This window comes from Bombina bombina, chromosome 1, assembly GCF_027579735.1.
Source record: "Bombina bombina isolate aBomBom1 chromosome 1, aBomBom1.pri, whole genome shotgun sequence".
In the NCBI taxonomy this organism is placed as follows: Eukaryota; Metazoa; Chordata; class Amphibia; order Anura; family Bombinatoridae; genus Bombina; species Bombina bombina.
The window spans coordinates 1334154027-1334171875 of record NC_069499.1 but is presented as its reverse complement, the minus strand read 5'-3'; the positions used below and the strand labels follow the sequence as shown (position 1 = coordinate 1334171875).

General features: G+C 40.6%; 1 protein-coding gene across 1 annotated transcript in view; it reads left to right on the top strand.

Annotated features, from left to right (window-relative positions):
• The window catches only part of LOC128664657 (fibulin-7-like), a 41013-nt gene that overhangs the window by 18842 nt on the left and 4322 nt on the right, over positions 1 to 17849 (top strand). Inside the window, exons 5-6 of the mRNA XM_053719468.1 lie at positions 3816 to 3953; positions 4036 to 4174. Of these exons, the coding sequence (XP_053575443.1) occupies positions 3816 to 3953; positions 4036 to 4174 (277 nt within the window). The remainder of the gene's footprint in view (positions 1 to 3815; positions 3954 to 4035; positions 4175 to 17849) is intronic.

Here is a 17849-nt window from a genome sequence, read left to right as displayed (position 1 = left end):
AACCATAATCATATATCATGTGATCCTGAACTAATGTTTACCTGAAATTGCGGTCATTAGTACAAACAAATTCAAACAGCATATTATTATCATGATTCTTAAATTAAAGGAAAGAAAAAAGGAAGAAAAAAAAAGAAAAAAGAAAAAGAAGAAGAAAGGAGAGAATGATTCCAAAAATGGGGGACAGCATAAACATAACATCACATTAAGATCCAAATAGTTTTTAAAGTGTGTATGTCTAACCTTGGATATAAATAGATTTGCTTTATTATTAATTTATCTATCCGTTCTACTATCACAGTTAGACTCAAAATACAATATATTTATAGATCTTACTAATGAGTATTGATATAATGTTGATACTATTTCGAGAGTTGTCTCTTATATAAAATTTATGGATTAATAAGATGGGCAACTCGTAAGCTATCCGCTAATTATAGTCTGTTTTAATACTGCCGATTCCAAAAATTAATAACATCACCTTCAATATTGAAGCCCTTTGGTCTTCTAGTCTGTAATTTGAAGATCCAAAAGGCTTCTTTGAACAGTAACTTCGTCATTCTATCCCCTCCACGTAGTGGAGCTTTAATCTGGTCAATCACTTGCCATTTAAAAGATGAGACTACTTTATCATGAACATAGATAAAGTGTCTAGCTAGATCTGAACACTCAGCACCGTTCTCTATGTTGTTCAGGTGTTCCCTGATCCTGTTTCTGCCCTCTCTGGAGGTGCATCCCACATACTGTTTCTTACATTGGGTGCACTCAACCAGATATATTACAAAAATAGAGCGGCAGTTTGTGTAGGATCCAAGATCAAACACCTTCTGTGTTACATATGATTGAAAGTTTTTCGTAATTCGTGTGAAACCACACGCTATGCAGCTGCTAAAGTGGCATTTGTAATGTCCTTTGACCTCTAGCCAGCTGCTGACCCTAGTAGGGGACTTACATAACAAGCTGGGAGACAACATGTTACCTAGAGAACATCCTCTCTTAGGTACAAAATTACAACCATTAGATACATAATCTTTAAGGCTGTCTTCAGCTGTAAGTATCGGGAGATGTTTACCAACAATGCTGCATATATCATCAAACTGAGCACTGTACGCGGTAGTAAAAGTGGGTTTCAAAGAACTGAACCCAGTATCTCTTTTACTATTCCCATGGTCCCCCAGTAGTTGTCTCCTGTCTATGCGACGTACTTCCAGAAGAGCTCTCTCAAGCACCTTTCTCTTATACCCTCTCTCAAGAAAATTATCCATTAGGATTAAGCTTTCTTTTTCAAAATCTAATTCATCCGTGCAATTACGTTTTACACGGATGAACTGACCTTTCGCAACCCCAAAACCTGTGTATTTTGGGTGATTGCTCCGGCCATGCAACACTGCGTTGGTAGCTGTGGGCTTCCGATACAAGGTTGTCTTCACTCTGTGTTCTTCAACATCCCCAATGAGGAGAATATCTAAATATGGTATTGTATGTTGATCACACTCATGGGTAAATTGAAGATTAACCTCATTCCGATTCAAATATAGTATGAAAGCCTCAATATTTTGATGACCTCCCGTCCAAACGAACAGGAGGTCATCAATGTATCTTTTATACATCTTAATGCTCTTAAGGAATGGATTGCCATCTCCAAAGACGTGGCACAGCTCCCACCAACCCATAAAAAGGTTGGCGTAGGCCGGGGCAAATTTAGCCCCCATGGCTGTGCCACGTCTTTGGAGATAGAAAGTTCCGTTAAACAAAAAGAAATTGTGAGAAAGCAAGAAATCTAGGGTTTTAAGCAAAAAAGTCTTAAGATCTTCACCATAGTTACTGAATTTGTCTAGCATGTATGAAATGGCAGCTAAGCCATGCGAATGTGGAATAGCAGAATATAGGCTGACTACATCAATTGTCAGCCAAATATTCTTTTCATCCCATTGTATCTGTTCAATGCTATTTAGGAGATGTTTTGTATCCCTCAAATATGAGGGCAAATTATACACCAAGGGTTGTAGTAGTGATTCAACCCAATTCGACATATTCTCGAAAAGAGATCCAATCCCTGCCACAATGGGTCTCCCTTTAATTTAAGAATCATGATAATAATATGCTGTTTGAATTTGTTTGTACTAATGACCGCAATTTCAGGTAAACATTAGTTCAGGATCACATGATATATGATTATGGTTTATATATATTATATTCAAAATGCATTGATTAGAAACATGATTCAATAGTTATTAATTAAACAAGGTCATTTGTTACAATTCCTAATCACTTAACACCAAGACTGTAAGGCAATGTCCTGTCCCTTTAAAATTAGCATATACGGGGTTTCCTATACCTGGGGGCTCAGGTGTATTTAAGTAGCATTTCTATGTGAACTTATCAGTCCATGAATAAGGCAGAGGGCTGCCGAAACGCGTAGGACCCGTTCAGTACACCCCTTATGCAAGGGCATTAAGCTTTTATGCTGTTTTATTGTTTTCTCCAATAAAGTCAATTTTTGATTTAACGCCTGGAGGTCTCGCTGGTTTTTCCACAAAATGGAAATACATTGTTGCATTCAATAGATAAGTTGGTTGTGTATATTACATTTAGGAAGCTCTGATGTGGGATGTGATACAATCTGTTTACAAAAGTTTATCTCACATTTGCCAATGATGAAGGTTGGTAAGGGGATGATATGTTACCACATACCAATTAAAAGTCTAGTAGGTCTCCCCTTTATCTCACATATTTAAATTATGGTTCACTATGGAGGATTGGAACCAATACATTGCAGCTTGTGTGCCGAGAATCGGCAATAAAGTAAATCTGTGAATGTTAATTTCATACTACTGTTAGGATAGCTCCTAACTAGATAATAGCGATTTTTCCATTAGGCTATTATTACAAGTTTGGTAGAAGTTCCATTTAACTTTTACTTTTTTTATTTGTTTATAGTTTAAAATTTACCTTACAGACCGCCCACCGTTCTCAATAGGTGCTAACACATTGTCTAAGGTTTTGACCTAGCTTGGGCACAGTAGCTGTAGTCTACGTGGGGATGTGTGTATATGTGTTGCTATGGCAACCATCACGACCGCCGTGTATATAGCTCCTTTGGAGTTATTGAGTGGGTCTTTTTATGAAATGGCTTAATTATGCTATTTGCCATACATGGTTGTAAAATACACGTTTAAATACTTAGTGTATACACTTAATTTGCACTATATTTTTTTCGATCACACAAACTGTTTATTACACACTTGAGCACAGTGGGACTTGGATTCCCTAGATGGATGTGTAGTTTAATGTGGATCCATTGTATAAATTTATTACTCGAGACATTTAATGTTGAATTAATGTTTATTTTGACATTCACACACCGGATGTGCTATGTTAAACAGCACTTCCGGTTTTTCACATTATCTGGAACGCAAGGCTTGCGTTCCAGCACGATGCTGTGGTGATTGTGTTCACTGATTGTACACAGGTATTACTTGTTAAACTTTGATTTTATTGTGTGTGTATGTATATATTGGTCACAGTTTCATTTGTATGCTATGATGATGAAGGGGAAGATATCCCTGAAAACGTTTCGACAATAAACAAGGTTTAGTTTTTCACCCTGCAAAAAGACCTGTGAGTGCATTTTTACCGTAAGGAATATATATATACAGTATATGTATATATACACACTAGGTTTTGAAGTTAAACTATATATAATTGCATAGCATGTGTTTGTATATATCTATACATTTGCACAACATCATCAACAGATGTATTTGTTTAGTTTATCAGGTGTAATTATTTGCCATTTCATTATTTTCCTGCAGATGTTGATGAATGTGGTTTGTTCCAGAATAAACCAGATTCAAAGATCTGCGTCCATGAATGTGTCAACACTCCAGGCTCTTACCATTGTGTTTGTCCACGGGGTTATGTCCTGGATTCTCAGCAAAATTCATGTCAGGGTAAGCATTCCTACTTCATTGTGACTAATATATGGTGTTACATGGGCAGCTTGAATTACTTGGATGTCAATGCCTTTCTCAGAGATAGATGAGTGCAGCTCAGGAAAGGCCTCATGCACTGGAGGAGATCAATGTGTGAATTTGTTTGGGAGTTTTGTGTGTGTTCGTCCAGAGTGTCCAAAACCAAAACACAACACCACCTACATCAAGACCTCCAGTTCGTGAGTATTATCATAAAATAAAATTATTACTTTGCAGTTATAAAATATTTCTCTGCACTATATCTCAAACATTGATTAGAAAAAAAGAATTTGAACAGCTCTACGCAAAAAAGCAATTTATCTTACCTCAAATTTCATGATTAAACACATCTTGGGACTACCAAGGGAGCCTGTATCTGACATGTGTAGACACAGTGATTTTATATTCCTCCTTAGTTTAAAGGGACAGTCTAGTCTAAAATAAACTTTCATGATTCAGATAGGGCATGTAATTTTAAACAACTTTCCAATTTACTTGTATTACCAATTTTGCTTTGTTCTTTGGGTATTCTTAGTTGAAAGCTAAACCTAGGAGGTTCATATGCTAATTTCTTAGACATTGAAGGCCACTTCTTATCTGAATGCATTGACAGTTTTGCACCATTAGAGGGTATTAGTTCATGTGTGTCATATACATAACACTGTGCTCATGCATGTGGAGTTACCTACAAGTCAGCACTGATTGGCTAAAATGCAAGTCTGTCAAAAAAACTGGAATAAGGGGGCAGTTTGCAGAGGCTTAGATACAAGGTAATCACAGAGGTAAAAAGTGTATTATTATAACTGTGTTGGTTATGCAAAAATAGGGAACGGCTAATTAAGTGATTATCTATCTTTTAAAACAATAAACATTCTGGTGTAGAATGTCCCTTTAAGAAAGTTTACTGAAATCGTACAAAATGATAGTGAAACTCCAATAACAAAGTAAACATATGTGAACTTTTGAACCAAAATCATACAGACAGCTTAAATCTGAATATTGCTTCATCAGCTGACCATATACTTACAACTTTGAGAGATTTAATACCTACCTATTTAGAAAAGTTTTCATATGTCTTCAGATCCTTGGCCAACCCTGTGTCTTATGAGGCAGTTCCTTTAACTTGACATTCAATGCAGAACATTCCAATGCCACACTTGGATGCACATATGCTGAAGATTCCTGATGGAAAAGTGGACAGCTATACTTAAAATGAAGGAGTACCAGATTGTGCACCAAAATAAAAACCTACTTGAAAAAATTAGTCAGGTTGGGTCACTCTTCTTCTAGCTATGTAGAATGCGGAAAATATGACATCCAGTTTATTGCAGTTATATTCCTGTTGGGGAGAGATACCGGTAACCTATCTCCTGTGGTAGCTCTTGACTTCTTCGCCCAGGAATTGTGAAAGATGGTGGCTCTAACTACACCCACGCTCTCATGACTTTTCATATATTATGGTGGAACAAGGATACCGTAAAGGGCCATTGTGTGTGAGCCTCATTTGTGATCTTACTTTTACTATTTTATCCTAGAGGTCTGGAATAGGTTAACATCTCTTGGGGGTTGTATGTTATAGATAGTAAAACAGTTCTGATTATTATCCTTATATTATGCTGTTGACTTGTACAGCTATATTATTTAGTTTAGCTTTATATTTACTATGAGGTTTGCTACTACTGGATACAGGATTTCTGAGTGGACTGGATCATGTTGTGGAAGTTGGGCTAAAACCTTTTTCCTAACTGCTGTAAGGGGGTGGTTTAAGTGTGGTCCTCTATGCAGGGAAAGGGAATGGTTACCATGTATTACCACTGAAAAAACTAAATTTATGCTTACCTGATAAATTTATTTCTCTTGTGGTGTATCCATTCCAAGGGTTCATCCATTACTTGTGGGATATTCTCCTTCCCAACAGGAAGCTGCAAGAGGACACCCACAGCAGAGCTGTCTATATAGCTCATCCCCTAACTGCCACCCCCAGTCATTCGACCGAAGACAAGCAAGAAAAAAGGAGAAACTATAGGGTGCAGTGGTGACTGTAGATAAAAATAAAAAACACCTGCCTTAAAATGACAGGGCGGGCCGTGGATTGGATACACCACAAGAGAAATAAATTTATCAGGTAAGCATAAATTTTGTTTTCTCTTGTAAAGGTGTATCCAGTCCACGTGTTCATCCATTACTTGTGGGATACCAATACCAAAGCTTTAGGACACGAATGAAGGGAGGGACAAGGCAGGCACTTAAACCACTGCCTGTAAGACCTTTCTCCCAAAAATAGCCTCTGAGGAAGCAAAAGTATCACATTTGTAGAATTTAAAAAAAGTATGAAACGAAGACCAAGTCGCCGCCTTACAAATCTGTTCAACAGAGGCCTCATTTTTAAAAGCCCATGTGGAAGCCACCGCTCTAGTGGAATGAGCTGTAATTCTTTCAGGAGGCTGCTGGCCAGCAGTCTCATAAGCTAAGCGGCTTAAGCTTCTCAGCCAAAAAGAAAGAGAAGTTGACGAAGCCTTTTGGCCTCTCCTCTGTCCAGAGTAGACAACAAACAAAGCAGATGTTTGACAAAAATCCTTCATAGCTTGTAAATAAAACTTTAAAGCACGAACTACATCAAGATTGTGTAATAGACGTTCCTTCTTAGAGGAAGGATTAGGACATAATGAAGGAACAACGATATCCTAATTGATATTCTTATTAGATACTACTTTAGGAAGAAACCCAGGTTTGGTACGTAAAACTACCTTATCTGCATGGAAAATCAGATAAGGGGAATCGCACTGTAAAGCAGATAACTCCGAAACTCTTCGAGCCGAGGAGATAGCTACTAAAAACAGAACTTTCCAAGATAAAAGTTTAATATCTATGGAATGCAAAGGTTCAAACGGAACCCCTTGAAGAACTTTAAGAACAACATTTAAACTCCATGGCGGAGCAACAGGTTTAAACACAGGCTTGATTCTAACCAAAGCCTGACAAAACGCCTGAACGTCTGGAACCTCAGCCAGACGTTTGTGCAAAAGAATAGACAGAGCAGAAATCTGTCCCTTTAAGGAACTAGCTGACAATCCCTTCTCCAATCCCTCTTGGAGAAAGGATAATATCCTAGGAATCCTGACTTTACTCCATGAGTAACCCTTGGATTCACACCAATGAAGATATTTACACCATATCTTATGATAGATTTTCCTGGTGACAGGCTTTCGAGCCTGAATTAAGGTATCAATGACCGACTCGGAAAACCATGCTTTGATAGAATCAAGCGTTCAATCTCCAAGCAGTCAGACGTAGAGATATTAGATTTGGATGTTTGAAGGGACCTTGAAGTAGAAGGTCCTGCCTTAGCGGCAGAGTCCATGGTGGAAAGGATGACATGTCCACCAGATCTGCATACCAAGTCCTGCGTGGCCACGCAGGAGCTATCAAAATCACAGAAGCTCTCTCCTGCTTGATCTTGGCAATCAGACGAGTGAGCAGAGGAAACGGTGGAAACACATAAGCCAGGCTGAAGGATCAGGGCGCTGCTAGAGCATCTATCAGCGCTGCCTTGGGATCCCTGGACCTGGACCCGTAACGAGGAAGCTTGGCGTTCTGACGAGACGCCATGAGATCCAGTTCTGGTTTGCCCCATAGTTGAATCAACTGGGCAAATACCTCCGGATGGAGCTCCCACTCCCCTGGATGAAAAGTCTGCCGACTTAGAAAATCCGCCTCCCAGTTCTCTACTCCTGGGATATGGATAGCTGAGAGATGGCAAGAGTGAACCTCTGCCCATAGAATTATCTTTGAAACCTCCAACATTGCCAGGGGGCTCCTTGTTCCCCCCTGATGGTTGATATAGGCTACAGTCGTGATGTTGGCCGACTGAAATCTGATAAACCTGACCGCAGCTAGCTGAGGCCAAGTCTGAAGCGCATTGAATATCGCTCTTAGTTCCAGAATGTTTATCGGAAGGAGGGCCCCTCATCCTGAGTCCATGAACCCTGAGCCTTCAGGGAGTTCCAGACTGCACCCCAGCCCAGAAGGCTGGCATCTGTCATCACTATAGTCCATTCTGGCCTGCGGAAACTCATTCCTCTGGACAGATGGACCCGAGATAGCCACCAGAGAAGAGAATCCCTGGTCTCTTGATCCAGATTTAGTAGAGGGGACACATCTGTGTAATCCCATTCCACTGATTGAGCATGCAAAGTTGCAGTGGTCTGAGATGTAGGCGGGCAAACGGAACTATGTCCATTGCCACTACCATTAAGCCGATTACTTCCATACACTGAGCCACTGACGGCCGAGAAGTGGAATAAAGAGCACGGCAGGAAGTTAGAAGCTTTGACAACCTGACCTCTGTCAGAAAAATTTTCATTTCTACTAAATCTATCAGAGTTCCTAGGAAGAAAACTCTTGTGAGAGGGGAGAGAGAACTCTTTCCTTCGTTCACCTTCCACCCGTGAGACCTTAGGAATGCCAGAACAATGTCCGTATGGGACCTGGCGATTTGAAAAGTCGAAGCCTGTATCAGAATGTCGTCTAGGTAAGGGGCCACTGCTATGCCCCGCGGCCTTAGAACCACCAGAAGGGACCCTAGAACCTTCGTAAAGATTCTTGGTGCCGTGGCTAACCCGAAGGGAAGAGCCACAAACTGGTAATGCCTGTCTAGGAAGGCGAACCTGAGAAACTGATGATGATCTCTGTGTATCGGAATGTGTAGATAAGCATCCTTTAAGTCCACCGTAGTCATATATTGACCCTCCTCATAGGTAGGATGGTTCGAATAGTCTCCATCTTGAAGGATGGGACCCTGAGAAATTTGTTTAGGATCTTGAGATCCAAGATTGGTCTGAAAGTTCCCTTTTTTTTGGGAACTATAAACAGATTTGAATAGAAGCCCTGCCCCTGTTCCTCCCTTGGAACTGGGTGGATCACTCCCATAACCAGTAGGTCTTGAACGCAATGTAAGAATGCCTCTCTCTTTATCTGGTTTGCAGATAATTGTGAGAGATGAAATCTCCCCTTTGGAGATGAAGCTTTGAAATCCAGAAGATATCCCTGGGAAACAATCTCCAGAGCCCAGGGATCCTGGACGTCTCTTGCCCAAGCCTGGGCGAAGAGAGAAAGTCTGCCCCCCACTAGATCCGGTCCCGGATCGGGGGCTACTCCTTCATGCTGTCTTAGAGGCAGCAGCAGGTTTTTTGGCCTGCTTCCCCTTGTTCCAAGCCTGGTTAGGTCTCCAGACTGGCTTGGACTGGGCAAAATTTCCCTCTTGTTTTGTAGTAGAGGAAGTTGAAGCTGCACCACTCTTGAAGTTTCGAAAGGAACGAAAATTAGTCTGTTTGGTCCTTAATTTGTTGGACCTATCCTGGGGAAGGGCATGGCCTTTTCCTCCAGTAATATCAGAAATGATCTCCTTCAGTCCAGGCCCGAATAGGGACTGCCCTTTGAAGGGGATGTTGAGAAGTTTAGACTTTGAAGTAACGTCAGCTGACCAGGATTTAAGCCATAGGGCCCTACTCTCCTGAATGGCAAAACCTGAATTCTTAGCTGTTAGCTTGGTTAAATGAAAAACTACGTCAGAAATAAATGAATTGGCTAACTTAAGAGCTTTAAGCCTGTCTAGGACATCATCCAACGGGGTCTCTACCTGTAGAGCCTCCTCAAGAGACTTGAACCAGAAAGCCGCTGCAGCAGTGACTGGGGCAATGCCTGCAAGAGGCTGGAGAATAAAACCTTGTTGTTTAAAGATTTTCTTAAGGAAACCCTCTAATTTTTTATCCATTGGATCTAGGAAAGCACAACTGTCCTCGACAGGGATAGTTGTACGCTTAGCTAGGGTAGAGACTGCTCCCTCCACCTTAGGGACCGTCTGCCACGAGTCCCGTGTTGCGGCATCTATAGGAAACATCTTTTTAAAAGCAGGAGGGGGAGAGAACGGTACACCTGGTCTATCCCATTCCTTAGTAATAATTTCTGAAAACCTCTTAGGGATTGGAAAAACTTCAGTGTAAATAGGCACTGCAAAGTATTTGTCCATTTTACACAATTTATCTGGGACTACAATGGTGTCACAGTCATCCAGAGTCGCTAAAACCTCCCTGAGCAACAAGCGGAGGTGTTCAAGCTTAAATTTAAACGCTGTCATTTCAGAGTCAGACTGAAGTAACGCCTTCCCTGAATCAGAAATGTCATCCACAGATAGAAGCTCTCCTGCTTCGGCTTCTGCACATTGTGAGGGTATATCAGACATAGCTACTAAAGCGTCAGAAAGCTCTGTATTTGTTCTAGCCCCAGAGCTGTCTCGCTTTCCTTGTAACCCTGGCAGTTTGGACAATACCTCTGTGAGTGTATGATTCATAACTGCCGCCATGTCTTGTAAGGTAAACACAGTGGACGCGCTAGATGTACTTGGCGTCACTTGAGCGGGAGTTATAAGTTCTGATACGTGGGGAGAGCTAGATGGCATAACCTCCCTTTTGTCAGTCTGAGAAACCTCTGGTGATAAATCTTTAAAAGCCATAATATGGTCTTTATAACTTATAGAAAGGTCAGTGCATTTGGTACACATTCTAAGAGGGGGTTCCACAATGGCTTCTAAACATAATGAACAAGGAGTTTCCTCTATGTCAGACATGTTTATCAGACTAGTAATGAGACCAGCAAGCTTGGAAAACACTTTAATAAATGTGAAAAAGCAATTATACAAAAACGGTACTGTGCCTTTAAGAGAAAAAAACTACCACATAAACTGCAAAACAGTGTTAAAAAGTAGTAAACTCTACAAAATTTTTACAGTGTGTATAAGGGACTAAAGCAGCATTGCACCCACTTGCAAATGGATGATTAACCCCTTAGGCCCAAAAACGGATTAGAAAAACGTTAAAACCGTTAACAGTCAAACACACTGCCACAGCTCTGCTGTGGCTCCTACCTGCCCTTAAACATGATTTTTGCAGGAAAAAAACCCTCTATAGTGGTCCTAGATGCCAGAGGACTCCTTTAGGGAAGCTGGATGTCTCAGTCTGAAAATCAACTGCGCATTTAGAGCGCGAAAATAGGCCCCTCCCACCATGCACTCAATGTCAGAGGGCCTTAAAAAAGTACTCCTAGGAGTAATCTAACTAGCCATGTGGAAAACTAGGCCCCAAATAAAGATTTATCACCCTCAGAGAAAAAACGTTTTTGCTATAAACCATGCAAACGTTTTTACACTAAGTAAAATGAGTATTAACAAGAATATTACCCTTTTTTGCAAGCATGATCCCAGTCGTTGTTAAATCACTGTATCAGGCTTACCTCAAATATACCAGTCACTGTCAGCATTTTCTAGACCTTATCATCTCTCTAGAAAAAAATATACTGAACATACCTCAAAGCAGGTAATCTGCAGACCGTCCCCCCAACTGAAGTTTTCTTTCCATACTCTTCAGTTATGTGTGAGAACAGCAATGGACCTTAGTTACAAACCGCTAAGATCATCAAACCTCCATGCAGAATTCTTCTTCCAATTTCTGCCTGAGAGTAAAACAGTAGAACGCCGGTACCGTTTAAAAATAAACTCTTGATTGAAGGTAAAAACTACACTAAGTCACCACATATCTCTTGATACTTCCTTTCTTGTCAAGAGCTGCAAGAGAATGACTGGGGGTGGCAGTTAGGGGAGGAGCTATATAGACAGCTCTGCTGTGGGTGTCCTCTTGCAGCTTCCTGTTGGGAAGGAGAATATCCCACAAGTAATGGATGAACCCGTGGACTGGATACACCGTTACAAGAGAAAGTTACAAACCCTGACATATGCATACAGAAAGAAAAGTGCTCTACCAGGAACAGACAACAGCTCAGTAGCTTGTTCTACGACGGGTTACCACATAGGATCAGGCTATTTTAGCCCAGTTGTGCTTTTCACAGAGGAGAACTTTCCTGAAGTATATCAGTCTGATCCCGTCTAGTAAGGTGTCAGTCCAGCCCTGAAATACCAGGCAATCCTCCTCTGAATAAGGAAAATGTCAACCCTGGAAATCATTTTGGCCTTCTTTAAGCTTCGTCAGTGAGGTGTGTGTGTGTGTGTATATATATATATATATATATATATATATATATACACATACACTGTATATATATATATATATATATATATATATATATATATATATATATAAAAAATAACTCATGGTGTAGTTCATTAACAAATTTAGACAGGCCTAGAGGCTTGTTTTCCCACAGAAAACCTCTGAATTACATTGTTTCCAATGCAGCAAAGGATTCTGGGTAAGATATGCAAATTAAGTACACAATGACACACCTTTTTACTTCAGTCTGCTTTTCAGCAGGTTCCCTTTACGCCAAAGTATCGCTGTTCACACAGCTTATAAACTTAGCTAGGGTTAGTGCAGTGATTCATAACCATCCCAGGACAGACTGTTTCGTGGTTTTTGCCACTCATGAGCTGGGAGAAGGTTAGAATCACTGCTGGGTGAAGTTGATTCCAAGCAGAATACAACAACATTTTAAATTAGGGGGAGACAAAAGGCGAGTTTAAAATCCTCCACTACGCACAAAATATAGAAAAAATAACTCATTGTGTAGTTCATTAACAAATCTAGACAGGCCAAAATGCTTGTTTTCCCACAGAAAACCTCTGAATATTACATTGTTTCCAATGCAGCAAAGGATTCTGGTAAGATATGCAAATTAAGTACACAATAACACACCTTTTTACTTCAGTCTGCTTTTCAGCAGGTTCCCTTTACGCCAAATATATGTACACAAATGTGCTCAGATGTGATGTTATTTAATATAAGAAGTCCTTTTCATTCTTCGTATTGTATGCATTTTAAAACCTAATTAAAAAAAAAATCAAAATGTATGCTTACCTGATAAATTAATTTTTTTCATAATGGTGAAAGTCCATGAGTCATCATGTGTAATAATTCCCCAATGACCTCTAGGATGAAGCAAAAAATACACAAACACACCAGGGTTTTAAATCCCCCCACTTGCCATGATCCTCAGTCATACATGTAACCAAGTTGATGGAGGAAAACAGAAAAGTAGGAAAGATAAAGCTGGACAAAAGAAGTGCATAACAAGTACTGCCACCACCTCGATAAAAAGAAAGGGCAGGGACAGTGGACTCCTACCATTATGAAAGAAATGAAGAAATCACATATAGAATTTATATATAGTCCAAGAGATCACCATAAAAGAGGGCACGGGAAAAAAACGTGAAGACAGGTATGTTACTGGTCAGGCACTAAGGCCAGCAGAACTGTCCTGCCAAAAGCAGCCTCAGAAGAACTTTGAAAAAGTGTGCAAAGAAAAACAAAGATTTGCCTTGAAAATCTAATCAATAGAAGATTCATTACAAATGGCCAAAGAAGTGGAAACTACTCTTGTATAATGAGCAGTAATGCGCTTAGGGGGAGTTTTCCCTGCAACCAAATATGCCTTACAAATTAAGGCTTTAAGCTAGGCAGCTAAAGTAATAGCCATAGCTTTCTGTCCCTTGTGAAGCCCAGAAAAATTAACAAACAGAGATAAAGGAAGTCTGAAATCTTTTTTGGTTTCCACATATTTGAGAGCTCTCACAACATAGATGCTCTTCAGAGTTCTTTGAAGCTGGACAAAAAGAAGGAACCACAATTTCCTGATTAATAGTATCCGTAGATACTACCTTAGGAAGAAAGGAATAACTGGTGCAAAGAACAGCCTTATCCTGATGAAAAATCAGAAAAGGAGGTTTGCACAGCAAAACTGGTAGCTCCGAACCATTCTAGCCAAAGAAATAGCCAGAAGAAAATACACCTTCCATAAAAAGGTTGAAGGCATAAACCATGCATATGATCAAAAAGAGAAGCTTCTAGAACCCACAAGACAAGATAAAGATTATAAGAAGGATAAACTGTATGAATAACAAATTAAATTCTGATCAGAATCTGAACAACGATCTGAAAATTTGGAATTTTAGCAATGTTCTTATAAATTCTTAAAGAATTACATTGATAACTGGTTTCCTAGCTTAAATCAATGCTTTAATAACCTTGTCAGAATAACCTCTCTGAGACACCACTAGATGTTCAATCACCATGCCCTCAAATTAAGAGTTTTGAGAGTCTGATAAAAGAAAGCATCTTGAGAGAAGATCCCTTCTTAGAGGAAGCCTCCAGAGCAGGGACACAAGAACATTTGAACCAGATCCGCAATCCAAATCCTGCATGGCAAAGCTGTAGCTATCCCAATTGGTGGTGCTTGTTCCTGCGTGTTCTGGCTCTCACTCTAGATATCAACCCATATGGAGGAAAGATGTAAATCAGGGTGAGCAACCAAGGAACAACTGTGGCACCCATCATACTCACCCAAAGGTAATGAGTCCTGGCACAATACTGGGAAGCTTGTGATTCAAGCAAGAGTCTATGAGATCTATCTTTGGCAGGCCCGAACATCCCACAATTTTGTCAAAAATATCAGATACCACTCTCCTGGGTGAAGAGACTGGCGACTGATAAAGTCTGCCTCCCAGACTTGCTAAGGAATGGAATAGAAGAAAAGATTCCTGTCTAATGTTGGGACAACTCTGGAGAGCCCTAAAGATTGCATGGAGTTCCAGAATATTTACGGGTAACCTCGCCTCTGGAGGAGACCACACGACTGCACCCCAACCTAACAGGCTGGAATCTGTGGAAATTACTACCCACAATGGGAGAAGAAAGGAGACCCCCTGAACCAATAAATGGTGAGTCTACCACCAAGTAAGGGACTGTCTTGTCTTGTGACCCAACAGGATCCTCTGAGACAGATCTTTATTGTCCCTATTCCATTGATGCAGCATCTGCAATTGGAGGGCCTGAAGATGAAATCTGGCAAATGGAACTGCATCTGAGGCAGCCATACAATCCTTTAGATTGTAAGCTTGAGAGCCTCTCTACCTGTAAGCCACTTTGCATTTAAAGTGAACTACTACTGATTGTGCTCAAGGGCAGGGCATTCCTCTCCTTTTGTATATCTCAATTAATGCTCATACAACTGTATTGTACCCTACTGTACTTGTTTTTTGTGTGTGTATGTAATGCATCCCTGTATTGTTTTCTTATTACTTGCATAGCGCTGCATAATCTGCTGGCGCTTTATAAATACCTGATAATAATAATAAAGGCTTAAATAAAATGGAAACCCTTGAATTTGAAACCAATCTGCTTATCAGAGTGATTTGAGATCTTTTCCAGCTTTTTTGAGAGGAAAAGAACTTAAGAATTTAAAGGACATTAAACTGTTGTGCACAACTACAAAACAATAGAAAATACTCACTATGTTATTGTAGTTAATCCTGTTCCTGTAGTTCTTTTCTAATCAGTGCTCCTATATAGCTTAAAGGTGCCAGATACTGAAGCTCCACCTCTTCATTCTTGGAACGCAGGTATTCTCACAACCTGTGACAGAAGCAGTGCACACTGACAGATCAATGATATTGCCCACTTTTTACAGCTGTATACTTTGATTGGGGTTAGTGTGCATGATACATCATGTGAGCTTTAATTTCTTCAAGAGGAGAATCAGACAATGTATCAAACCAATATGCCGCCACACTAGTAACCGTAGCAATACATGCAGCCGGTTGCCATTGATACCCCTGGTGTACATAAATCTTTTTAAGCAAAGCGTCCAACTTCTTATCCATAGGATCTTTGAAGGAACAACTGTCCTCAATAGGAATAGTGGTCCTCTTGGTCATAGTGGAAACTGCTCCCTCCACCTTAGGAACCATCTGCCCAGATCCCTTAATATAATCAGCAATATGAAACATCTTCCTAAAAATTGGAGAAGGGGAAAAAGAAATCCCAGGCTTCTCCCATTCTCATGCAATAATATCTGAAACACGATCTGGTATAGGAAAAACTTCCACCGAGGAAGGGACATCAAAAACTTATTAAGTTTACTAGATTTCTTAGGAATAACTATGACTGACGCCTCAGAGTCATACAAGGTAGCCAAAACCTCCTTGAGTAACAAACTGAGGTGCTCCAGCTTAAACCTAAAGGAAACAACCTCAGGTTCAGAAGAAGGATTTACACTATCAGAATCTGAGATCTCACCCTCAGATGCTACTGAAGTATCTTCCTCCTCAGACTTATGAGTAGAAACACTAGACACAATTGCAACAGAATCAGAAACCTTATACTTCCTCTTGCACTTCCCCTGTAACATAGGAAAAGCAGAAAAAACCTCAGATACTGCCGAGGATATATCGGTAGCCATATCCTGCAAGGAAAAACCAACCTGAGACGAAACACATGGCACTGCAGAAGATTGGGATGTATGAGGAGAAAGCTGCAGATTAGCCAGAACAGGAAACTCCTGAAAAACATCCGACCTAGACATCAAAAGCTCAGAATCAAAAAGTCTATCCTTGTAATGTAATGTTCTCTCAATACAAGAGGAACAAAAAGGCATAGGAGGCTCAACGTTAGTATTTAAACATAGAGAACAAGCAACAGCTTGCAGGGCATCTTGATCCATCTTATTCCAAAGGAAAAAACCTTAATCAATAAAAATCAGAATTTTATTGAAACAAAAAAACATTACTGTCCCTTTAAATTTTAAACAGACTTTTTTTTTTTTTTTAAACTAGAAAATCCTTAACCCCTTAACGACACGAGTCATACAGGGTACGTCGCACACAACCTGGTCTTTAAAGACCAGCGACGTACCCTGTACGACTTTGCGGATTAAAGCGGCTGGAAGCGATCCTGATCGCTTCCAGACGCTTTACAGTTATTGCAGTGATGCCTCGATATCGAGGCATCTTGCAATAAAATTTTTCCCCCATCCGATGCAGAGAGAGCCACTCTGTGGCCCTCTCTGCACCGGCATTGATGGCCGCAATCATTGGTGGGTGGGAGCCAACGTGGGAGGCGGGTGGGCGGCCATCGATGGAAGATTGAAGAGAGAGGGGGGCGGGGTTGTCGGGAAAGCGGCGGGCGTGTGCACGGGGAGGGAGCGGGTGGGAACCGCTATACTACAGAAAAATGTGGTTTGATAAGTGGGAGACGGGGGGGGGGGGGAACAGCAGAAAATGTTAATTGTAAGGGATCTGGGAGGGGGTGGTGGTTTGTCTATGGGGGGAAGCTACACTAAAGAAAAAAAAAGAAAAAAAAGGCATTTTTTTCTCAACTGGGTACTGGCAGACAGCTGCCAGTAGCCAAGATGGCTCCCAGTAAGGTAGAGGGGGAGGGTTAGAGAGCTGTTTGGGAGGGGGATCAGGGAGGTTGGGGGCTAAGGGGGGATCCTACACAGCAGCATATGTAAATATGCTATAATTTTTTTTTAATTATTTTTTTAAATATACCTTTTATTTTAGTACTGGCAGACTTTCTGACAGTACTTAAGATGGCGGGGACAATTGTGGGATGTGGGAGGGAAGAGAGCTGTTTGGGAGGGATCCTGGGGTGTGATGTGTCAGGTGGGAGGCTGATCTCTATGCTAAAGCTAAAATTAACCTTGCAAGCTCCCTACAAGCTACCTAATTAACACCTGCACTGCTGGGCATAATACATGTGTGGTGTGCAGCGGCATTTAGCGGCCTTATAATTACCAAAAAGCAACGCCAAAGCCATATATGTCTGCTATTTCTAAACAAAGGGGATCCCAGAGAAGCATTTACAATCATTTATGCCATACTTGCAAAGGTTGTTTGTAAATAATTTCAGTGAGAAACCTAAAATTGTGAAATATTTTACGTTTTTTTTTTTTATTTGATCGCATTTAGCGGTGAAATATACCAAGATGGGCCTAGATCAATACTTGGGGTTGTCTACTACACTACACTAAAGCTAAAATTAACCCTAGACGCTCCCTACATCCTCCCTAATTAACCCCTTCACTGCTGGA